The 26,289-nt window shown below is 45.4% G+C and overlaps 1 protein-coding gene across 1 annotated transcript in view; it reads right to left on the reverse strand.

Moving 5' to 3' along the window:
• Positions 1–26,289, reverse strand: part of olfml1 (olfactomedin-like 1) — a 51,662-nt gene extending 25,373 nt beyond the window's left edge. The window contains exons 1-2 of the mRNA XM_070898599.1: positions 25,905–26,289; positions 20,177–20,459 (exon numbers count right to left, since the gene is read on the reverse strand). Of these exons, the coding sequence (XP_070754700.1) occupies positions 20,177–20,459; positions 25,905–26,036 (415 nt within the window). The 5' untranslated portion in view covers positions 26,037–26,289. The remainder of the gene's footprint in view (positions 1–20,176; positions 20,460–25,904) is intronic.

Consider the following 26,289-nt stretch of genomic DNA (forward strand, 5'->3'; position numbering starts at 1 on the left):
GCACCAGGATCCCCAGGTCCGCTGTACTGCAGCACTTTGCAATTTTTCTCCATTTAGATAATAACTTGCTCATTGTTTTTTTTCTGCCAAAGTGCATAACATCAGACTTTCCAACATTATAGAAACATAGAAACATAGAAACATAGAAAATAGGTGCAGGAGTAGGCCATTCGGCCTTTCTAGCCTGCACCGCCATTCAATGAGTTCATGGCTGAACATTCAACTTCAGTACCCCATTCCTGCTTTCTCGCCATACCCCTTGATCCCCCTAGTAGTAAGGACCTCATCTAACTCCTTTTTGAATATATTTAGTGAATTGGCCTCAACAACTTTCTGTGGTAGAGAATTCCACAGGTTCACCACTCTCTGGGTGAAGAAGTTCCTCCGCATCTCGGTCCTAAATGGCTTACCCCTTATCCTTAGACTGTGACCTCTGGTTCTGGACTTCCCCAACATTGGGAACATTCTTCCTGCATCTAACCTGTCTAACCCCGTCAGAATTTTAAATGTTTCTATGAGGTCCCCTCTCATTCTTCTGAACTCCAGTGAATACAAGCCCAGTTGATCCAGTCTTTCTTGATAGGTCAGTCCCGCCATCCCGGGAATCAGTCTGGTGAACCTTCGCTGCACTCCCTCAATAGCAAGAATGTCCTTCCTCAGGTTAGGAGACCAAAACTGTACACAATACTCCAGGTGTGGCCTCACCAATGCCCTGTACAACTGTAGCAACACCTCCCTGCCCCTGTACTCAAATCCCCTTGCTATGAAGGCCAACATGCCATTTGCTTTCTTAACCGCCTGCTGCACCTGCATGCCAACCTTCATCTGCCAAATTTTTGCCTGCTCATTTAGCCTGTCTATGTCCTTTTGCAGGTTTTTTGTGTCCTCCTCACACATTGCTTTTCCTCCCATCTTTGTATCGTCAGCAAACTTGAATACATTACACTCGGTCCCTTCATCCAAGTCGTTAATATAGATTGTAAATAGTTGGGGTCCCAGCACTGATCCCTGTGGCACCCCGTTAGTTACTGAGAATGAACCATTTATCCTGACTCTCTGTTTTTGTTAGTCAGCCAATCCTTTATCCACCCTAATATATTACTCCCAACTCCGTGAACTTTAACTTGTGCAGTAACCTTTTATGTGGCACCTTGTCAAATGCCTTCTGGAAGTCCAAATACACCACATCCACTGGTTCCCCTTTATCCACCCTGTTCGTTACATCCTCAAAGAATTCCAGCAAATTTGTCAAACATGACTTCCCCTTCATAAATCCATGCTGACTCTGCCTGACTGAAATATGCTTTTCCAAATGCTGCTGCTTCTTTAATAATGGACTCCAACATTTTTCCAACCACAGATGTCAGGCTAACTGGTCTATAGTTTCCTGCTTTTTGTCTGCCTCCTGTTTTAAATAGGGACGTTATATTTGCAGTTTTCCAATCTGCTGGGACCTCCCCAGAATCCTGGGAATTTTGGTAAATTGCAACCAATGCATTCACTATCCGTGCTACTACTTCTCTTAAAACTCGAGGATGCAAGCCATCAGGTCCAAGGGATTCTCCCATTATATAAGAAATAGGAGCAGGAGTAGGCCATTTGGCCCCTCGAGCCTGCTCTGCCATTTAATAAGGTCATGGCTGATCTGATCATGGGCTCAATTCCACTTCCCTGCCCGCTCCCCATAACCCTTTATTCCCTTATCGCTCAAAAATCTGTTTATCTCCGCCTTAATTATATTCAATGACCCAGTCTCCACAGCTCTCTGGCTCAGAGAATTCCACAGATTTACAATCCTCTGCGAGAAGAAATTCCTCCTCATCTCAGTTCTAAATGGGCAACCCCTTATTCTGAAACTAGTTTTAGTTTCCACTATGAGTGAAAATATCCTCTCTACATTCAACTTGTCGAACCCTCTCATTCTATTATATGTTTTGATAAGATCACCGCTCATTCTTCTGAACTCCAATGAGTATAGTCCCAACCTACTCAACCTATCTTAGTAAGTCAACCCCCTCATAGAAAATAGGAGCAGTAGTAGGCCATTCAACTCTTTGAATTTGCACTGCCATCTCCGGAATCAACCTAGTGAACCTTCTCTGAGCAGCCTCCAATGCAAGTATATCCTTTCTTAAATACGGAGACTAAAATTGCACACAGTACTCCAGGTGTGGCCTCACCAATACCCTGTACAGTTGTAGCAGGACTTTTCTACTTTTATACTCCATCCCCCTTGAAATAAAGGCCAACATTCCATTTGCCTTCCTGATTACTTGCTGCACCTGCATATTAACTTTTTGTGTTTCAGGCACAAGGACCCCCAGGTTCCTCTATACTGAACCATTTTGCAATTTTTCTCCATTTAAATTATAATTTTTTTCTATTGTTTCTGCCAACATGGATAACCTCACACTTTCCTACATTATACTCCATCTGCTAAATTTTTGCCCATTCAATTAGCCTGTCTGTATCCCTTTTCCAGATTTTTTGTGTCCTCTTCACAATTTGCTTTCCCACCCATCTTTGTATCTTCAGCAAACTTGGCTACATTACACACATAAAAAGATCCCATGGTGTTGTTTCAAAAAAGAGCTGGGGAATTCTGCCCGGTGTCCTGGTCAATATTTAACCTTCAACCAATATAACTAATATAGTTATCTAGTCATTATCACATTGCTGTTTGTGGGAGCATGCTGTGCACAAATTGGCTGCTGCATTTTCCACATTACTACAGTGACTACACTCCAAATGTACTTCCTTGGCTGTCATAGCGAGAGGATTTGAGTATAGGAGCAGGAAGGTCTCACTACAGTTGTACAGGGCCTTGGTGAGGCCACACCTTGAATATTGTGTACAGTTTTGGTCTCCTAATCTGAGGAAGGGCATTCTTGCTTTTGAGGGAGTGCAGCGAAGGTTCACCAGACTGATTCCCGGGATGACAGGACTGACATATGAAGAAAGACTGGATCGACTAGGCTTATATTCAATGGAATTTAGAAGAATGAGAGGGGATCTCATAGAAACATATACAATTCTGACAGGACTGGACAGGTTAGATGCAGGAGGAATGTTCCTGATGTTGGGGAAGTCCAGAACCAGGGGTAAGCCATTTTGGACCGAGATGAGGAGAAAATTCTTCACTCAGAGAGTTATGAGCATGTGGAATTCTCTACCACAGAAAGTTGTTGGGGCCAATTCGTTAGGTATATTCAAAAGGGAGTTAGATGTGGCCCTTACGGCTAAAGGGATCAAGGGGTATGGAGAGAAAGCAGGAATGGAGTACTGAAGTGCATGATCAACCATGATCATATTGAATGGCGGTGCAGGCTCGAAGGGCTGAATGGCCTACTCCTGCACCTATTTTCGATGTTTCTATGTTTCTATGTAAGCACTTTGAGATGTCTGGTGGTCGTGAAAGACGCTATCGAAATCATAATGTTTCTTTTTTTTAGGAAGGGTATTTGCAGGTGATGGTACTCCCATGCGCCTGCTGCCCTTGTCCTTCTAGGTGGTAGAAATCGCGGGTTAGTGAGGTGCTGTTGAATAAGCCTTAGCGAGTTGCTGTCGTGCATCTTGTAAATGGTACCTACTGCAGCTACGGTGCGCCAGTGGTGGAGAGAATGAATGTTGAAGGTGGTGGATGGGGTGCCATTCAAGTGGGCTATTTTGTCCTGGATGGTGTTGAGCTGGAGGAGGTAATGGTGCGAAGAGAATGGTGCCAATCTTGTTGTGATGGTATCTTTCCATATCTCGGGAGCCTACTATCAGCAAGGGCAGACAACTATGGTGAGGCCCAACACTGCCTCCAGTGCACCAGCCCAGCCTTCGGTCGCCTGAGGAAGAGAATGTTCGAAGACTAGGACCTCAAATCTTGCACCAAGCTTATGGTCTACAGGGCAGTAGTCATATCCGCCCTCCTATATGGCACAGAAATGTGGATTATAAACAGTAGACACCTCAAAATGCTGGAGAAATACCACCAATGCTGTCTCTGCAAGATCCTGCAAATCACCTGGGAGGATAGACGCACCAACATCAGTGTTCTTGATCAGGCCAACATCCCCAGCATCGAAGTACTGACCACACTTGACCAGCTCCATTGGGTGAGCCACATCGTCCGCATGCCTGACACGAGACTCCCAAAGCAAGCGTTCTATTCAGGACTCCTACATGGCAAGTGAGCCCGAGGTGGTCAGAGGAAACGCTTCAAGGACACCCTCAAAGCCTCCTTGATAAAGTGCAACATCCCCACCGACACCTGGGAATCCCTGGCCCAAGACCGCCCAAAGTGGAGGAAGAGCATCTGAGAGGGCGCTGAGCACCTCGAGTCTCGTCGCAGAGAGCATGCGGAAAACAAGCGCAGACAGCGGAAGACGCGTGCGGCAAACCAGACTCCCTACCCACCCTTTCCTTCAATGATTGTCTGCCCCACCTGTTACAGAGACTGAAATTCTTGTATTGGACTGTACAGCCACCTGAGAACTCACTTTTGGAGTGGAAGCAAGTCTTCCTCGATTTCGAGGAACTGCCTATGATGATGATGATGGTAACGGTAAGTTGCTGATTGAAGTGTAGGGCACTGCCTACCCCCTCCTCAGAGGCAGGAAAATCTGAGGGACAGCCACTCTGATCACTTCTTTTGGAAGCCCGAGTCACTGAGCAATGTAAAGAGGAGGATGTTTTGCCACAACAACACAAAGTGCTGGTTAGACCACATCTGGAGCACTGTGTACAGTTCTGGGCTCCACACCTTAGAAAGGTTATATTGGCCTTGGAAGGAATGCCACACAGATTCACCAGAATGTTACCAGGTCTCCAAGGGTTAGATTATGAGAAGAGGTTACATAAACTAGACTTGAATTCCCTGGAAGATAGCAGGTCAAGGGTTGATTTGGTTAAGGTTTTTAGGATTTTGAAAGGAATTGATAGGGTAATTAGGGAAAAACGGTTTCTAATGCTGGGGGTACGCTACAACAAGGGGACATAACCTTACAATCAGAGCCAGGTCATTCAGCAGAGAAGTTAGGAAACACTTCTTCACACAAAGGGTGGAACTCTCTCCCACATAAAGCACTAGATGCTGGGGGCTCAATTAATAACTTTAAATCTGAAATGGATAGATTTTTGCTGGACAAGGGTATAAAAGGCTAGGTAGCCAAGGCGGGTAGATGGGTTTAAGTTACAGATCAGCCATGATCTCAGTGAATGGTGGAGCAGGCTCGAGGGGCTGAATGGCCTACCCCTGCTCCTATGTTCCAACGGTGGGAGAGGAGTGGAAGTAAGGAATGGAACATGATCGAAGAGCAAGAGAGAAAAAAATCATTTCAAAATGGTAAGATGACTATCTGGAGATTTTAAATTAAAAAAAAAGAACTTGCATTTCTTTGCGCCTTTCACGACTTCAGGACGTCCCAAAGCACTTTACAGTCAATTACATACTTTTGGAGTGTAGTCGCTATTGTAATGTAGGAAATGTGGCAGCCAATTTGTGCACAGCCAGCTCCCACAAACACCAATGTGATAATGACCAGATAATCTGTTTTACATATAAATGGTTGACATACGAATATTGGTCACAGGACACCGTGAAGAGCTCCCATGCTCTACTTTCCAATACTGCTTTGGGAATTTTTTATGTCCACCTGAGATAGCATCAAAAAGACGGCATCTCCGACTGTGCAGCACCCCCTCACCACTGCACTTGGAGTGTTAGCCTGGATTGTGTGCTCACGTCTCTGGCGTGGGGATTGAACCTGCAACCTTCTGACTCAGAGGTGAGAGTGCTACCATTTGTGCCAAGCCTGTTACCTAATAATAACATATTGGGCCAGAATTTACTGAAAAAATAACGACGCATGCTGTTATTAGTGTGAAAATCGGCTGGCCACTTGTGAAGAGGAAGAGGTACTCAGTGAGTTCCCAATCACCAGAAGTTGCTGGACAATTTGCGGCGTTCCACCATTAGCCTCGGAAAAACAGCATCTCAACTTCCCCGTGAGTTTCATAAAATTGCTGCATTTTCACGTTAGTTACCGATTAAACTCACTGCAGAAAGTCAAGTCTAGTAATTAACAACTTGATAATTGTTGATGACTGCCAATCTATCGCTCTGGCCCAGAAAAGAGAACAATTAAAAGAGTGAAGTCTCATTCCCTCAGGTAGTGAATTGTTGTTGGCGATTTTAAAAATGTCAAATTTAAATTAAAAAATAAACCTTTCTATTCCTTTCAGTCTTTTTTTTACTCTCTTAATCCAATCTTTCCCTCTCTGTATTTCTCTTTCTGTACCTCATTTGACTATAATTCACCAGATTAGCTAAGGTGCAGTAAAGATTTACAAGATGCGTAACAGTGATGAGGGACTTCAGTTAAGTGGATAGACTGGAGATGCTGGCGTTGTTCTCATTGGAGCAGAGAAGGTTGGGAGGAGATTTGATAGAGATGTTCAAAGTCATGAGGGGTCTGGACAGAGTATATAGAGAGAAACTGTTCCCATTGGCGGAAGGATCGAGAACCAGAGGACATGGATTTAAGATGATTGGCAAAAGAACCAAAGGCGACATGAGGAAAAATTTCTTTACACACCGAATGGTTATGATCTGGAAGGCTGGTGGAGGCAGACTCAATCAAACGGGAATTGGATAAGTATCTGAAAGAAAGAAAACATTGAAGGGCTACGGGGAAGGGGCGAGGGAGTGGGACTAGCTGAAGTGCTCTTGCAGAGAGCCGGCATGGGTTCGATGGGCTGAATGGCCTCCTTCTGTGCTGTAACCATTCGATGATTCTATGATTCTATCTCCTTCGTTCCTCTGTTTCTTTCTCAAATCCTTAAATCTCATTGGAAAAGGATAGAGGTGTACCGATGGATGTGGTGTATTTAGATTTTCAAAAGGCATTCGATAAGGTGCCACACAAAAGGTTACTGCAGAAGATAAAGGTACGCGGAGTCAGTGGAAATGTATTAGCATGGATCGAGAATTGGCTGGCTAACAGAAAGCAGAGAGTCGGGATAAATGGGTCCTTTTCGGGTTGGAAATCGGTGGTTAGTGGTGTGCCACAGTGATCGGTGCTGGGATCACAACTGTTTACAATATACATAGATGACCTGGAAGAGGGGACAGAGTGTAGTGTAACAAAATTTGCAGATGACACAAAGATTAGTGGGAAAGCGGGTTGTGTAGAGGATACAGAGAGGCTGCAAAGAGATTTGGATAGGTTAAGCGAATGGGCTAAGGTTTGGCAGATGGAATACAATGTCGGAAAGTGTGAGGTCATCCACCTTGGGAAAAAAAACAGAAAAAGGGAATATGATTTGAATGGGGAGAAATTACAACCATGCTGCGGTACAGAGGGACCTGGGGGTCCTTGTGCATGAAACTCTTTTTGGAGTTCACCTGCAAAACATAAAACATTAAACGGTGCCACCCGACCTGGGTGACACTCCAGACATTTACAAGGCCCTTTTTTTTGTTTTTTTTGTGTTTTTCTTTTTTTGGTTTTTTTTGGGCACTAAAATCACAATTTTCCCCAGTGCCCCCTATAAAAGGGAAGGGGGACACTAAAAGCACCGGCAATTAAAACAAATTAAACTTAAATCGTAAAATCAAATTAAAATTTGGTTGCCGGGCGTGATGATGCACTCCAGTCCCTCCGGTGCCCACCTCTCACGGAAGGCCGCGAGCGTACCGGTGGACACCGCGTGCTCCATCTCCAAGGACACCCTGGACCGGATGTAAGAGCGGAAGAGAGGCAGGCAGTCAGGTTGAACGACCCCCTCGACCGCCCGCTGCCTGGACCGGCTGATGGCACCCTTGGCCGTGCCCAGGAGCAGTCCTACGAGGAGGCCTTCGGACCTACCCGCTCCCCTCCGCACAGGGTGCCCAAAGATCAGGAGAGTGGGACTGAAGTGCAGCCAGAATTTCAGGAGCAGCCCCTTCAAATAATGGAACAGGGGCTGCAACCTCGTGCACTCAATAAAAACATGGAACACGGACTCCTCCAGACCGCAGAAATTGCAGGCGGCCTGGGAGTCCGTGAACCGGCTTAAAAATTTGTTGCACGGCACTGCTCCGTGCACCACCCTCCAGGCCAAGTCCCCGATGAATAGTGGGAGGACCCCTGCGTAGAGTGCCCTCCATCGGGGACCCCCGCCTCCTCCGGACGGCAAGATGGTACGCCATGGCGTGTCCGGACGGCCGGCGAGGATGGCAAAGTTGAGGGTGTGCAGGAGCAGCCCGTACAGGAAACCCCTCCGCGCGGAACTGAAAGGCACGGAGGGAATTTCCCCGAGGCGGCTCAAGTTGTGAGGCGCGGGCTCCTTGTGCATGAATCCCAAAAAAGTTAGTTTGCAGGTGCAGCAGGTAATCAGGAAGGCGAATGGAATGTTGGCCTTCATTGCGAGAGGCATGGAGTACAAAAGCAGGGAGGTCCTTCTGCAACTGTATAGGGATTGGTGAGGCCGCACCTGGAGTACTGCGTGCAGTTTTGGTCACCTTACTTCAGGAAGTATATACTAGCTTTGGAAGGGGTACAGAGACGATTCACTAGGCTGATTCCGGAAATGAGGGGGTTACCTTATGATGATAGATTGAGTAGACTGGGTCTTTACTCGTTGGAGTTCAGAAGGATGAGGGGTGATCTTATAGAAACATTTAAAATAATGAAAGGGATAGACAAGATAGAGGCAGAGAGGTTGTTTCCACTGGTCGGGGAGACTAGAACCAGGGGGCACAGCCTCAAAATACAGGGGAGCCAATTTAAAACCGAGTTGAGAAGGAATTTCTTCTCCCAGAGGGTTGTGAATCTGTGGAATTCTCTGCCCAAGGAAGCAGTTGAGGCTAGCTCATTGAATGTATTCAAATCACAGATAGATAGATTTTTAACCAATAAGGGAATTAAGGGTTACGGGGAGCGGGCGGGTAAGTGGAGCTGAGTCCACGGCCAGATCAGCCATGATCTTGTTGAATAGCGGAGCAGGCTCGAGGGGCTAGATGGCCTACTCCTGTTCCTAATTCTTATGTTCTTATGTTCTTATGAGATAGACTGTTGGTCCAGTCATTCACTGAGGTTGCAGATGCCCTGTGCCGATATCAGGTCGTACTTTCAGCAACTTCCAGGGACAAAACTTGTTTGCGCAGAAGTGCAAAACGGGAGAAGTCTATCTAACGGGACAGGCCGCGAGATGCCCCACTCCAGCAAAACCCCTCTCATTAAAGCATATCAAATAGTATCAATGTTTTAAAAGCAATATAACATAAGGAGTGTTATCCAGTGATTAATGGCAATGTTTTGCCAAGCTTATTGGTTTAGTCTTACAGTATGTAGGCTGAGCTTGTGAACCAGTTCCAGGAACTGCAATTGGATCCAGCTGTTAGCAATCGCTGGAACCATGTGCTGAATGTTTGACTGGGACTGGGAATTGGAAACAGACTGCAACTCGGATTACAGTTGGGCAAGTAACCTTGAAACTTGTGAGTTAAAACTTTTCCCAGCTCTGTACATATCTAATGAACCTTAGTGATATTTTTCCACGTAGTAATAGGAAGAGGCTATTCAGCCCCTTGCGTCTGTTCCGCCACTCAGTTAGATCATGGCTGATCTGTATCTTAACTCCACTTACACGCCTTGGTCCTGTAACCCTCAATACCCTTACCAAACAAAGATCTATCAGTCTCCGTTTTGAAATTTGCAATTGACTCCCAGCCTCAACAACTTTTTGGAGGAGAGATTTCCAGATTTCCACTAACCTTTATGTGAAGAAATGCTTCCTGACATCACTCCTGAATGGCCTGGCTCTAATTTTAAGGTTATGGCCCCTTGTTCTGAGGAAATAGTTTGGGGGAGAAATTTGGGGCATAAATGACTTTTTACCCAGGCACGGTGCCGCGAACGACTCTCGCGAAATTCTGCGGGAGTTCAGCGGTGACGGTAACTGGTAGCGCCCCGCTCGACTGCGCCGACGATAATGATACCATCACCGTGCGCAGCGACCCGTTTCCACTCCAGAGCAAAAATTCAGGAGCGCCCCCTGAAGCTGTGCTAGGCGACGTCTGTAGGCCGCTCGTGGTGCGATATTTATCGAGGTGCTGGCACTTTAAACAAAAAAATCGGCTGACTGATCGGTTGCAGGCTGCTTGATGGATCGCAGGATCCATGCCTCGATCTGGGATCCCGGCTCCCCGCTTTCTCTCTCTCTAACCTATCAAATCCTTCACTCATCTTAAATTAGATCACCTCTTAATCTTCTAAACTCGAGGGAATACAAGCCCAGTCTATGCAACCTGTCCTCATAATTTCACCCTTTTAGCCCCGGTATCATTCTGGTGAATCTGCGCTGCTCCCCCTCCGAGGCCGATATATCCTTCCTGAGGGACGGGGTCCGGCACTGAACAGAGTTACTCCCGATGGGGTATAACCAGAGCTCTGCACAGCTGGAACATTACTTCCTCCCCTTTTTATTCCAGTCCCCTTAAGATGGAGTCATGAATATACTAATCGATCTCCGATGGGGTGACGCATGGAGAGTCATGGTCAACACCTTCTCCATGGTGAGACAGGATTGAGATCCTCCCCAGTTTCATTAATGAGAATTGAGAGATGCGTATAGCAGGCGGCTAACCCCAGACTGCCCACTTTACACTATTGCCGAAGCCAAAATATCCCAACAAAAGACTTACATCTTTCATGACCACCAGACTTCTCAAAGCACTTCACAGCCAATTAAGTACTTTTGGAGTGTAGTCACTGTTGTAATGTGGGAAACACAGCAGCCAATTTGCACACAGCAAGCTCCCACAAACAGCAATATGATAATGACCAGATAATCTGTTTTTGTTATGTTGATTGTGGGATAAATATTGACCTCCGGACACCAGGGATAACTCCCCTGAAAAATAGTGCCACAGGATCTTTTACATCCACCTGAGAGAGCAGACAGGGACTCAGTTGAGCATCTCATCTGAAAGACAGCACCTCCGATGGTGCAGCATTCCCTCAGCACAGCACTGGGAGTTTCAGCCTAATTCATTGCGCTCAAGTTCCAGGAGTGGGATCTGAACCCACAAACACGGATTCAGAGGCAAGAGTGCTACCCACTGAGCCATGGCTGACACTTGTGGCAACCACATGTAGTCTTCAGGTGATGTGAATTCAAGGGCAATTGCAGGGTGCACAGAAATAATTCAGACTCCAAGTTAAAGTCATATATCTTGTCCAATTTGTCATTATTTTTGTGTAATTTTATTATAAATTCCTATGTCCTGAGTTATAATGGGTATTGTCTGTGCAAACTGGTTGCTCTGCAAATATAACCTCCCACCAGTGGTGGTGCTGGAGCAGAGGTGGCTCCCCATTTGTGCACAGATTCCTCGCCAAGCCCGCCAAGCATGGGACCAATCTTATCTGGGAGCTGCCACACCCTCTGGGGAGATACAGTTTCCAATACCACATACAACCATTGGCTTTTCAGCACCTCATCAACTTTAATTGGCTCCTCACCCCCCAATGCATTGAATTCAGAATCCTCGTCCTCATCTTCAAGTCCCGACGTGGACACACCTTTCTCGCTCTGCCACCCCATCAGCTGTGTATATCGGCACGTGCCCCCTGCTCTCAGATACTGGCATTCAGAGCATTGCCCCCTCTCTGCTCCTCTTTAGAGCCTTTCGTATCAGCTGTGGCTCAGTGGGTAGCACACTTGTATCTGCGTTAGAAGGTTGTGGGTTTAAGTCCCACTCCAGGGACTAAAACACATACATTTAGGCAGAGAAGTCAACAGCAGGGGGCATAGATTTAAAGTAATTGGTAGGAGGTTTTGAGGGAAGCTATTTTTACCCAGAGGGTGGGTGGGCTGGAACTCACTGTCTGAAAAGTTGGTACAGGCAGAAATCCTCATCGCATTTAAAAAGTACTTGGATTTGCACTTGAAGTGCTGTAACCTGCAGGGCTATGGACTAAGAGCTGGAAAGTGGGATTGGGCTGGGTAACTTTTTTTTGGCCAGCACAGACACAATGGGCCAAATGGTCTCCTTCCATGCTGTAAATTTATTTGATTCTGAGTCCTGTGAGAGCTTGCTCTTGCTGAAAAACCAGAATGATTTACTATGCTTCTGTCTTCACTTTTTAAAAAATCTCGCTACACTCACAACCCAAGGAGAGAGTGGATCCCAATACCAGACACTTGCTGCTGAGTGACTGGAACCAGGGTCCAGGAACCACGGACTTATTTGTGTGACATATTTATCGATTATAGAGACAAGCAAAAAAATTGTTTATTAGCTGTTGTAAAATGATTTCAAAGTCTAACCTGTTAGCATTTTAATAACCTTTTGTATCGCTGCCTTTCTTCTAATCTTAAATCAATACATTTTTATTTACAATACAACCCTAAGATGTAACTCTTATTTTCAAATCTCTTTTCTGGAAATTTGTCCAAAAAAAAAAAATCACAAAATTTGACAAGCTTATATCAACGCAAGTTATTAAGGGCCAGAAATTGACCCTTTTTATAGCCCTGCTAGTTTCGCCCGGGTGATTGCGTTTCCCGGGAAATGTGCCGGGAGTCTCGCAATTTGAGCCCCGTGCCGTCGCACGCCCCAGTGATGATGTCATCGACGGGCTTGCTGACTCATTAGCACCCCATGCCAAGCCCTTTGCGCCCATCCGCCACCGAGGTGCCGCTTACAGGGGAGGCCTTTTGCGCCGCAGGCCGGCATGTTTTTTATTGCTCGACTCTTCAGTCAGCCCAACAATGGCGGACCTCAGGTATAGGTGCTGCGCTGCTGGCCCGGTCAATCGCCTCCCTGGTAGCCCAGTGACGGAGAGTGCACAGCGGCCCTCCCCTTTAAATGAAGAGGAGCGGTGTGGTGGCACGTATGTGGATCACTCGAGTAGTGCTGCGCTCCTCAGTGCTTTGCTGGGCTTCTGATTGCGGTGCTAGAGACAGCGTCTGCTTCCTTGGAGGGGCGCAGCTGCCCAATTCCCTGCTGGGGGCGGGACTTCCAGGCCGGGCGGCAATAGTCCCAACCTGGAGATTTACTCTCCCCAATCAGGGCACAGGACAATTTCAACCATTACGTTTGTTGCGGTTATCATGGATAAGAACAGTCAGTGTGCAATTCAGAGCAATTCATTGTGTACGAAGCACTTGTGATGTTTCATCATGATGAGGTGCTATATAGAAAGAATTTGCATTTATATTATGCCTTTCACAACTTCAGGGCATCCCAAAGCACTTTACAGCCAATTATGAATTTTTGAAGAGTAGTCACTGTTGTAATGTGGGAAACGCGGCAGCCAATTTGAGCATTGCTGCTCCCACAAGCAGCAATGTGACAATGACCCGATAATCCGTTTTACTGATGTTGGTCGAGGGATAGATATTAGCCCAGGACACTGAGGAGAAAAATGCCGTGGGATCTTTTACATCCACCTGAGAGGGAAAACGGGGCCTCGGTTTAACGTCTCATCCGAAAGATGGCACCTCCAACAGTGCGGTGCTCCCTCAGCATGGCCTGGAGTTTTTGGAGTAGGACTTGAACCCACAACCTTTTGCCTTGGAGTCGAGAGTGCTACTCACTGAGCCACAGCTGACACCTAACCTCAAATGTTATTTTACTTCAAATAGGAGGGAATTGTCAAAAGAACAAATTCAGCTTTTCTAAAGAGAACATTGCTTAACTGTTTAACAGGTGGTTGCACATCTAAATAAGGAAAATACGTCTTTGATTTTGGTCTTCACTTGCCTCCCTGCCAGTTTGACATTGTAGAAGACTTGCCACATCAGAAGATCGTGATGTATGATCACAGAGTGTTGCTGGAGTTAAACTTGGATGCCGAGCAGGAGGTCCCGCTATAAATTGGCATCGGTGAAGGAAATGCCGGAATGTCTCATTAATTCTGCAGCAGCTAGACAATCTGGCCTAGTTCTCTCTGTGTGGGTGCAATTGCCGGCTGACTGAAGACTTGAAAAGGAGACTGTGGGTTGATAATGTGCCTGGCAAAACATGTTACTCAGTACGTAGGGGTGTGCGAAATGAGGTCCTGGTGATTCAGTTACATCGTGATGTCACCACTTAAAGAAGCTTTGACAAACGTTCAAAGTTTTATACAGAACAAGAAGAACCAGAAGGTGTACATCCAAGAAAGTAAAACTTGTATTTCCACTTCCATAACATCGCCCGTCTCCTCCCTGCCTCAGCTCATCCACTGCTGAAGCCTTCATCCATACCTTTGTTACCTCTAGACTTGACTACTCCGACGCACTCCTGGCTGGCCTCCCACATTCTACCCTACATGAACTTGAGGTGATCCAAAACTCAGCAGCCCGCATCCTAACTCGCAACACATCCCGCTCATCTATCACCCTTGTGCTCACTGACCTACATTGGCTTCCGGCTAAGCAACACCTTGTTTACAAAATTCTCATCCTTGTTTACAAATCCCTCCATGGCTCTCGCCCCTCTCTATCTCTGTAATCTCTTCCAGCCCCACAACCCCCCGAGATGTCTGCAATCTTCTAATTCTGCCCTCCTGAGCCATCGGTGGCCCTGCCTTCTGTTGCTTGGGCCCTAAGCTCTGGAACTCCCTGCCTAAACCTCTCTGCCTCTCTACCTCTCTTTCCTCCTCCAAGATGCTCCTTGAAACCTACCTCTGCTTTTGATCACCTGCCCTAATGTCTCCTGATGTGGCTCAGTGTCAAATTGTATTTTCTTATAACGCTCCTGTGAAGCACCTTGGGACTTTTTATTAGTTAAGGTGCTATATAAATACAAGTTGTTGTAGCACCTTTCATGAACTCAGGATGTCCCAATGCACTTTACAGCCAATTAAATACATTTGGAGTGCAGTCACTGTTGTAATGTAGGAAACCCAGCAGCCAATTTACACACAGCAAGCTCCCGCAATCTGCAATGTGATAATGACCAGATAATCTGTTTTTACATGTTGATTGAAGGATAAAAGTTGTCTCGATTATCAGGGAGAATGGCCCTACTTTTTTTTGAAATCATACCATGGGATCTGTTGCGATCACTTGAGTAGTTATATCCTCGGTTTAATGTCTCACCCAAAAGATAGCACCTCTGACAGCGCAGCACTTCTTTAGTACTACACGTGGAGTTATCCGTGTAGATTCTGCACTCAAATCTCTGGAGCATGACTTAAACCCATGACCTTCTGATTGAGAGGTGTGAGTGCTGCTCTCTGAGCTATGGTTCACATTGATAGAGTAGTATAGTATGAAATGATAGGATGTGAGCCTGATCACATTGCCTGTTGTTCTATGAACAACATAAGCAATCCTGGATTTATTATCAATCTCTAGTAGCCCTGACAACTAAATGGCTGGCTAGGACACTAAGTCAGAGGGGGCTAAGATTCAGGTGTCAGCTGTGGCTCAGTGGGCAGCGCTTTCACCTCTGAGTCAAAAAGGTTGTGGGTTCAAATCTCACTCCATGCAACTTGAGTACACAATCAAAGCTGAACTCCCAGTGTAGTGCTGAGGGAGCACTGCACTGTTAGATGGGCAGTGGTGAGGGAGATGTGCATTATTGGAGTGCTGCACTGTCTGAGGGAAAGCTGCACTGTCAGAGGAAGAGTGCTGCACTGTCAGAGATGCTGTTTTTTGTCTTTAAACCAAGGCCCCTTCTGCCCTCTCAGGCGGATGTAAATATCCCATGCCATTATTTGAAAAACCAACATTACAAAAAAAACAGATTATCTGGTCATCACATTGCAGTTTGTGGGATCTTGCTGTGTGCAAATTGGCCGACGAGTTGACTACATTACAACAGCGACTAAACTTCAGAAGTACTTCATTGGCTGTAAAGCATTTTGTGACATCCTGAGGATGTGTAAGGGGCTGTAGAAATGCAAGTTCTTACTTTCTTCTTTAACCCCATAGTGGATTCACAAGTCGGCCAGGCTGGGTAGGGAAGGTATGTTCCCTTGCCTGAAGGGCATTGACAAACCAGCTGGGTTCTTATGGTAGCTTCCATGGTCATCTTTTCCTCTGATGTTAACCCACAAATGACCAACTTTATTGAATTCAATGTCACAACCTGTTGTGGGAGGATTCGAACCAAGGTTAGCAATTGAGCATGGTAACCACTCCTGTATCTGAGTGTCAAGGGCCACGTCTCTGCCTTTAAAAATGTTGGGAAGCCCTATACAGATCGCGAACGCTTTTCCCTCCTCAACTCACTGTCCAATAACTTTGGCTGCACTTCTGCATCCCCTTGTGGCCTGCTGAAGAACAGCAATCTCTTTGTTTCTTCACTCAGAGGGTGATGAATCTTTGGCATTCTCTACCCCACAGGGCTGTGCAGGCTCAGTCATTGATTATATTCAAGACAGAGATCGATGGATTTTTGGACACTAAGAGAATCAAGGGATATGGGGCTAATGCAGGAAAGTGGGGTGAAGGTAGAAGATCAGCCATGATGTTATTGAGTGGTGGAGCATGCTTGAGGGGCCGAATAGCCTACTCCTGCTCCTATTTCATATGTTCTTAATACAGTGAGAACAAGCTCAAAACTATAACCATAGAATCTTAGAATCTTACAGCAAGAGATTAATGTGCAACGTTAAAGCACATGGGATTGGGGGTAGTGTGCTGACGTGGATTGAGAACTGGTTGTCAGACAGGAAGCAAAGAGTAGGAGTAAATGGGTACTTTTCGGAATGGCAGGCAGTGACTAGTGGGGTACCGCAAGGTTCTGTGCTGGGGCCCCAGCTGTTTACATTGTACATTAATGATTTAGACGAGGGGATTAAATGTAGTATCTCCAAATTTGCGGATGACACTAAGTTGGGTGGCAGTGTGAGCTGCGAGGAGGATGCGATGAGGCTGCAGAGTGACTTGGATAGGTTAGGTGAGTGGGCAAATGCATGGCAGATGAAGTATAATGTGGATAAATGTGAGGTTATCCACTTTGGTGGTAAAAACAGAGAGACAGACTATTATCTGAATGGTGACAGATTAGGAAAAGGGAAGGTGCAACGAGACCTGGGTGTCATGGTACATCAGTCATTGAAGGTTGGCATGCAGGTACAGCAGGTGGTTAAGAAAGCAAATGGCATGTTGGCCTTCATAGCGAGAGGATTTGAGTACAGGGGCAGGGAGGTGTTGCTACAGTTGTACAGGGCCTTGGTGAGGCCACACCTGGAGTATTGTGTACAGTTTTGGTCTCCTAACTTGAGGAAGGATATTCTTGCTATTGAGGGAGTGCAGCGAAGATTCACCAGACTGATTCCCGGGATGGTGGGACTGACCTATCAAGAAAGACTGGATCAACTGGGCTTGTATTCACTGGAGTTCAGAAGAATGAGAGGGGACCTCATAGAAACGTTTAAAATTCTGACGGGTTTAGACAGATTAGATGCAGGAAGAATGTTCCCAATGTTGGGTAAGTCCAGAACCAGGGGTCACAGTCTAAGGATAAGGGGTAAGCCATTTAGGACCGAGATGAGGAGAAACTTCTTCACCCAGAGAGTGGTGAACCTGTGGAATTCCACAGAAAGTAGTTGAGGCCAATTCACTAAATATATTCAAAAGGGAGTTAGATGAAGTTCTTACTACTCGGGGGATCAAGGGGTATGGCGAGAAAGCAGGAAGGGGGTACTGAAGTTTCATGTTCAGCCATGAACTCATTGAATGGCGGTGCAGGCTAGAAGGGCTGAATGGCCTGCTCCTGCACCTAGTTTCTATGTTTCTATGTTAGAAGGGGGTCATTCGGCCCATCGTGCCTGTGCCAGCTCTTTAAAAGAGCTATCCAATTTATTCCTATATTGCAGCTTTTTTCTCTTAACCCTGCAATTTCCCTTAACCCTGCAAATGAGTCTTCTTCAACTGCACGTCCAATTGCCTCTTGAAAGTTCCTCTGGAATCTAATTCCACCACCATTTCAGGTAGTTCATTCCCAATCTACACAGTGTCAGCTGTGGCTCAGTGAGTAGCACATTTGCCTCTATATCAGAAGGTTGTGGGTTCAAGTCCCACTCTAGGACTTGAGCACATAAATCTAGGATGACACTCCAGTGCAGTGCTGAGGGAGTGCTGCACTGTTGGAGGTGCTATCTGTTGGGTGAGATGTTAAACTAAGGCCCATCTGCTATCTCAGGTGGATGTAAAAGTTCTCATGGCACTATTTCAAAGGAAAAGAAGGGAGAATTATCCCCAGTGTCTTGACCAATATTTAGCCTTCAATCAACATAACAACAAAAAAAACAGATGATCTGGTCATTACCACATTGCTGTTTGTGGGAGCTTACTGTGGCAAATTGGTTGCTGCATTCCCACATTACAACAGCGACTATACTCCAACAAAGTACTTCATTGACTGGGAAGTCTTGAAATACTGAGTACAGTTTTGATCTCTTTACCTAAGTAAGGAAATCTTGCCATTGAGGGAGTGCAACAAAGGTTCACTAGACTGAGTCTTGGGATGGGGAGATTGAGCAGAACTATATTCTCTAGAGTTTAGAAGAATGAGAGGTGATCTCATTGAAACGTCTAAAATTATTAAACTACTTGACTGGGTAGATGCAGGGAGGATGTTTCCTCTGACTGGGGAGTCTAGAACTAGGCATCACAATCTCAGGATAAGGGGGTCGGCCATTTAGGACTGAGTTGAGGTGAGATTTCTTCACTCAAAGGGTTGTGAATCTTTGGAATTCTCTACCCCAGAAGACTGTGGATGCTCCGTTATTGAGTATATTCAAGCCAGAGATCGATGCATTTTTGGATACCGAAGGAATCAGGGATATGGGGACAGTGTAGGAAGGTAGAGTTGAGGTAGAAGATCAGCCATAATCTCATTGAATAGCAGAGCAGGTCGAAGGGCTGAATGGCCTACTCCTGCTCCTAATTCTTGTGCAACTATGAAAGGCACTATATGAATGCACGTCTTTCTTTCTTTTGTTATTGGATGGCTGACAGCACCCCGAAACCATGACCCAGCGGTACTGTAGTCTGGGTATGGCAATGTGTGGTACTGGGTGGTCATGCTACTGGGCTGCAAGCCAATGTGCACGAATACAAATGCCTCCATGGGAAGTTGTGAAATTCCGTTCAATAAACTCGAGAGCTGAGAGCAAAAAAAAACCATGAAGTCTGCAAAATTCAACCAGTCCCCTTCAAGGAAGGGAATCTGCGATCCCCAACCTTTTCTGACTGTCAAGTGACTCTACAGCACTTGACTAATCATTAACCCCCTCTAACGTGACCATTTATTTAACACCGCAAAACACAATGGCCCTGAAATTGTGGCCTCTCCGGGTGTGTACGATGTGTGCACGCGCCCGAAGAGGCCTCGCAAGTTCAGGGTTTAAACGCACAAAGCGCATGCGCCGCAATCTGGCACTTGCGATCTGTCAAAATGTCTTTTGACAGATCCAACGCATTCCCGGGAGAAGGGCCTTCGCAGGCGGAGATTTGGGCTATTTTCCCAACTAATGTCCTTAAGACTCTTATGCCTCGTAAAACCAGGCCTTACATCTGCTTTTACCAGCGGGAAGCATTTTAAAAGATAGAAAAATTAAATTTTAGCACTAATTTTTATACTAAAAACCCTTTAAGGTAATTTTATTTCTAACCCTGATAAAACATTTCAAAAACATTTTCAAAAAGTAAATTTTTTCCTAAAACTTTTAATTCAATCTCAATTCATTTTAAATATGTGAGGTGTTTTTTTTTAATTTATTGTGTTGTGTTTCTGTGTTTTGGGGGTATTCTCATTGATAGTAATGGGAGCTCGTACAAATGGAACTCACTGTTATTATCAATGAGAATACTCCATCTTCATTGGTGGTCCAGGCTCACGTGATCCCAGGATGCCCGTATGCTCCCGGGATACGTGGGCCTTTGTGCTGGGCTGTGCATCTAGGCCTTGGAGTGCAAGTGTTCGTTCCTCTGGGACCACCATGTACTTTTGTAAAATAAATTTCGGTCGGAGGCATCCGCCCACAGGAAACCTCCAACCACAATGTTTGGCCCAATATTAAGACTGCAAGCAGAAGGCCCACCAGGACCTTTTTAGGACAATGAAGGGCGGGTGGCCTGTGGGGTCTTGCCAGAGTCGCTCGCATCTTGACAACAAGTTGAAAGGATAATGACGGTTTCTTCATGAGAAAAGGGGAGAAAATCATCGCCACAAGAAAGGTAAACGAACAGCTCTCACCTGAAGCCAGCCGCAGCTTGGCTTTCTTCTTCTCCTCCTGCTGGATCTGCTCTTCCACCAGCTTGTCGTCCACCTCCACGCAGGGCTGAGTTGGCTGCTGGGCCTCCAGATAATCAATGTCCTTTTCAATCCTCTCGATTCTGGACCCGAGAATATCCACCTCATTCTTGAACTCAGTTTTGTAAATGCTCAACCCGTCCAAACGAACGATGATTTCTTTCCGGAATTCTCTGAATTCCCTAACATACTTGTTCATGTCCTGATTACATTTTTCCAGCCGGTCCTGTTGTTGAAGAGAATTGAAGAAGAGATAACCTTAGTGTTAAGTGTTTGATGTCCTCGGTGGGTTGTGGGGCTGGAGGAGATTATAGAGATAGGGAGGGGCGAGGCCATGGAGGGGTTTGAAAACAAGGATGAGAATTTTGAAATTGAGGCATTGCTTAATCAGGAGCCAATGTAGGTCAGTGAGCACAGGAAAATGTGCAATGAATGAGTGCCGATATTAGAGGAAACATGTCACTAATTCAATGCTGCCCAAAATAGCAGCAGTCGGACGTGATGAGACAATGCTTTTAGTGACTGCAGAGTCGGTAACCAGAGGACTCAGACCTAAGAGAATTGACAACAAAACCAGAGGGGAGAATTTTTTTTTTTACACAATGAGTTGTTTTACCATCTGAGCCACCTGTCAGTTATGGCTCAGTTGGTTGCACCCTTGTCTCTGAGTTAGGAAAGATCATCGGTTCAAATCCCACTGCAGAGACTTGAGTAAATAATCTAGGCTGACACTTCCAATGCAATACTGAGGGAGTGCTGCACTGTTGGAGGGGCAGAACTGAGGGAGCTCTGTACTGTTGGAGGAGCAGTACTGAGTGAGCGCTGCATTGTCGGAGGTGCTGTCTTTTGGATGCGACGTTAAACCGAGACCCAGTCTGCTCTCTCAAGTGGACGTAAAAGATCCCATAGCACTATTTTGAAGATGGAGCATGGGAGTTCTTCCCGGTGTCCTGGCTGATATTTATCCCTCAACCAACATCACTAAAAAACAGATTATCTGGTCATTATCACATTGCTGTTTGTGGAAGTTTGCTATTCGCAAATTGGCTGCCACATTACAACAGTGACTACACTTCAAAAAGTACTTCCTTGGCTGTAAAGTGCTTTGGGATGTGAAAGGCGGAAATACAAGTCTATATTTTTTATCTTTTTGATCTGGACTAAAAGGGTGGTGGAATAGTAACTTCAGTAGTAACTCATTTAAGTAATTGAATAATTATTTAAATGAGAGAAAATTGCAGGGCTATGGGGAAAGAGCAGGGGGAGTGGGACTAATGGGATAGCTCTTTCAAAGAGATGGCACAGGCACGATGGTCCAAATGGGCTGCACAATTCTATGATTTTATGATTCTATGTATTATGGAGAGGCACTATTGATGTATATAGGTCTCTGATACTTTGCTTACAATTATAATACTGGGAGCTGCACAACTACATGTCTGGTATATTCACATATGGTATTCACATTCTGGCCTAGCTATTTTTAGCAGATGTCTCCATACCTGGAGTTTTCATAGGAACATGCAAACAGGAGGAGATCATTCAGCCCCTCGAGCTTGCTCCACCATTCAATTAGATCATGATGATCTCTATTTTAACTCCATCTACCTGCCTTGGGTCCGTAACCCTTAATATCCTTGCCTAACAAAATTCTATCAATCCCAGTTTTGAAATGTTTAATTGATACCCAGCATCCATAGCTTTTTGGGGCAGAGAGTTCCAGATTCCCACTGCCCTTTGTGTGAGAAAGTGCTTCCTGACATCACCCCTAAATGGCCTGGCTCTAATTTTAAGGTTATGCCCACTTGTTCTGGACTACCCCCACCAAAGGAAATAATTTCTCTCTGTCTGCTCTATTGAATCCTGTAATCATCCCAAACACTGCAATTAGATCACCCCTTAGGCATCTATACCCGAGGGAATACAAGCCTAGTCTGTGCAACATGCCATCATGAATGAACCATTTCTCAGCTAGAAATCTGGACAAACCAGCTGCTGGATATGAAGAAATAAATTATTGAGCAATGTTGGCGAGACCCAGCTTAGAAACCTTGCTCGGTACTGCCCAACAAATAGCCATAGAGTCAAAACGGCATCGTAATGTATGCACCTCTGAGTATGCTCACAGGTTTGTAGAGCTGTTGAGTTGGAAGTGGCTTAGCCAGTCACGTGACGTTCACAAGACTCAATAAAACCCCAGCCAGTTGGGTTCGGGGATACACTGTGAGGAAGGTGGTTGTGAGCCTGGTAGATGAACTGGTAATGTGTAGTGTGATTGTTAAAGCTTTGCTAATAAACAAACTATTTCTTAATAGCAATGTGTTGCTACGAATTCTTAAGCAAAGAACCCATGAAGCAAATACATTACGGCAAATACAGAAGGAGGTCATTCAGCCCACTGAGTCCATGCCTGCTCTCTGGAGAGCAATCCAGTCAGTCCCATTCCCCCGCTTTATCCCCGTAGCCCTGAAAGTTTATTTCCCTCAAGTGCTATCCAATTTCCTTTTGAACTCATTGATCTCCTCCGCTTCCAGCACCTTCGTAGGCAGCGAGTTCCAGGTCATTACCACTCATTACGTAAAAAAGTTCTTCCTCACATCCCCCTACATCTCTTGCCCAAAACCTTAAATCTGTGTCCCATAGTCCTTGTACCAATAATTTAATGAGTTCCTTTATAATTCTCTGCTGCTCTGAACTCGATGTAATGATTAAAAATAATTTAATAAAATAAATACTGATGTTGATGGCCCTCTAGCGAGAACATTCTGATACTTCAATATTAGTAGAAAGAAAGACTTGGATTTATATAGCACCTTCCGCGACCACCGGATGTCTGAAAGTGCTTTACAGCCAATGAAGTACTTTTGGAGTGTAGTCACTGTTGTAATGTGGGAAATGCAGCAGCCAATTTGTGCACAGCAAGCTCCCAGAAACAGCAATGTGATAATGACCATATAATCTGTTTTTTTGTTATATTGATTGAGGAATAAATATTGGCCAGGACACTACTAGCATAACTAACTGGAAACATTTAGCCTCTTGCAACATTTGCATAGGATACAAACTTCATCATCATCGTGACTGGGTATTAATAGTTTCCCCTCAGTTTTAATAAGAACATAAGAACATAAGAAATAGGAGCAGGAGTAGGCCATTTGGCCCTTCGAGCCTGCTCCACCATTCAATAACATCATGGCTGATCTGATTTGCTCTGCAATCATTTCTTTAAGATGGCAGTGTGTCAATCTTGGCTCAGTAGACAGCACCCTTGCCTCTGAGTCAGAAGGTTGTGGATTCAAGTCCCACTCCAGAGACTTGAGTACAAAAATCCAGGCTGACGCTCAAGGGAGCGCTGCACTGTCGAGGTGCTGTCTTTTGGATGAGACGATAAACCGAGACCCCGTCTGCCCTCTCAGGTGGACATAAAAGATCCCACGGCACTATTTCGAAGAAGAGCAGGGGTGTTCTAGCGGTGTCCTGGGCTAATATTTATCCCTCAACCAACATCATTGGAACAGATTATCTGGTCATTATCACATTGCTGTTTGTGGGAGCTTGCTGTGCGTATATTGGCTGCTGCGTTTCCTACATTACAACAGTGACTACACTTCAAAAGTGCTTCATTGGCTGTAAAGCACTTTGCGTTATCCTGAGGTCATGAAAGGTGCTATATAAATGCATACTTTCTTTCTCAGGCAGGTTTCAGTGTGGGTGTCATCATGACCATCACTGATGGTAGACATTGTGTGGCTGACAGAATGTGTGTTTTTGTAGGATGAAACGACTGGCTCATTTTATCTTTGTTGTTGAGCCGACCACTAAGATGGAACTGTTTCTCTGATGATTCCAACCAAGAGCTGGTTACAGGAACAGCATGAAGGCCAGAGCTGGGACATCTGCTCTCACTCGTTGGAAGTTCTATACCTTATCAATCGAGAAGCCATGACAGGAACGATACCTGCTCACTTCTTCTTACGCTATTGTCTAGGGCCCCACATGCTTGTTGAATGCCAACAAAAACAAAAACTTACATTCATATAGCACATTTAACGTAGCAAAACACTCCAAGGAGCTTCACAAGAGCGATATCATTAAAAAAAAATGTTGACACCGAGCCACGAAAGGAGTTATCAGGACAGATGATCAAAAGATTGGTCAAAGAGGTAGGTTTTTAGGAGAGTCTTAAAGGTGGAGAGAAGGTTCGAGAGGTGGAGAGGTTTAGGGAGGGAACCCCAGAGCTTAGGGTCTAGGCAGCTTATATTTTTAGCTTTACACGAGACAGCAATGTAGATTTAGTTCCTTCGACCAGTATACGAGGGGTGGGAGGAGGCTCGTGTGGAACTGTTGGGCCGAACGGCCTGTTTCTGTGCTGTTCATACTTTGTATTTGTACTCGATTTCAAAACTCTCATCCTTGTTTATAAATCCCTCAGCCTCACCCCTCCCTATCTCTGTAATCTCCTCCAGCCCCATAGCCCCCAAGATATCTGCGCTCCTCTAATTCTGCCCTCCTGAGCATCCCTGATTGTAATTGCTCCACCATTGGTGGCCATGCCTTCTGTTGCTTGGGCCCTAAGCTCTGGAACTCCCTCCCTTAACTTCTATGCTGCTCTACCTCTCTTTCCTCCTTCAAGACGTTCCTGAAAACCTACCTCTTTGGCCAACCTGCGCTAATTTATACTTACGCGGCTCGGTGTCAAATTTTTATCGCGTAATACTCCTGTGAAGCACTTTGGGACATTTCTCTACATTAAAGGTGCTATATAAATACAAGTTATTGTTGTTATTATTCAGTGGCACTGATGCAGTCACCTTTACATTGAGGAGAACATAATAAAAAAAACTCATTATTCATTCTCAGGATGTGGGTGCCTCTGGCAAGGCTGACATTTATTGTCCATCCCTTGTTGCCCTGGGAAGATATAGATGGGCCTTCTTGTTGAACCGCTGCAGTCGATATTCTTTCTAGCAGTTTGACACAACCGAGTGTCTTCACAGGGCAGTTAGGTGTCAACCATGTTGGATTTCCCCATTGGTAAAGAGCTTTGGGAACCAAAGATCCATTGTCACCCGATCCTCTCAAGCACGCTACACTCACTATAGAATCATAGTATCATGCAATACAGAAGGAGGCCATTCGGTCCATCATGCCTGTGCCAGCTCTTTGAAAGAGTGATCCAATTAGTCCCACACCTCCTGCTCTTTCCCTATAGCATGTAATTATTTCCCCTTCAAGTGTTTATCCAATTCCCCTTTTGAAAGTTACTATTGATCTGTTTTCACCGCTCTTTCAGGCAGCGTGTTCCCGATCATAACAACTTGTTGCGTAAGAAAAAACATTCTCCTCATCTCCCCTCTGATTCTTTTGATAATGACTTTAAATCTGTGTCCTCTGGTTACCGACCCTCCCAACAGTGGAAACAGTTTCTCTCTATTTACTCTGCTCATATTTTTTGTTTTAAAAAGGCTCTGCTGAGACCTTGACTGCGATCTTTTATCGGTATTGAATACCGCTGTTAAATAGCCGAAAATCGCCCGGCACACGTTAAAAACGGGATTCAGACACAAGTCGTTGACGTTAGTAATAAGAAATTTCAAGGCTACAGGTTTTTGTTCTTCAGTCTAAGTGCCCAGGCGCGTGAGACATACACGGCTGTGACTGAGTCACTTACCTCGAGTATCATGATGCGTCTCTCAATGTACTGCATGAGCAAAGCGTCTTGAGTCATCCGTTGGGCTTGTCCACAGGTTTGGATTAGAAACAGAAACATCCACAGCCTGGGTGACAAGACCCAGTCTACCATGATTGGCAAAGTTCTGCCAGAAGTTCAAGGGAACGGAGTGAGATACCAACCCCTGCTGGGTTTCTGAATGTTGATTGAGGCACTTCAGTGCTCGCACGTACTGATAACAGGCAACAAGATACAACAGTTTGAACTTTCTGTGGAGAAGTTAAGAAAGCGGGTGTGTTTAAAGCGCTCAATGTCCAGAGCTGGTAAATCGCTACTTAATAGCTTAAGCAGACAGAGCTCTCCGACTGTGTCCAAAGAGTCCATG

This window comes from Pristiophorus japonicus, chromosome 14, assembly GCF_044704955.1.
Source record: "Pristiophorus japonicus isolate sPriJap1 chromosome 14, sPriJap1.hap1, whole genome shotgun sequence".
NCBI classification, from domain to species: Eukaryota; Metazoa; Chordata; class Chondrichthyes; family Pristiophoridae; genus Pristiophorus; species Pristiophorus japonicus.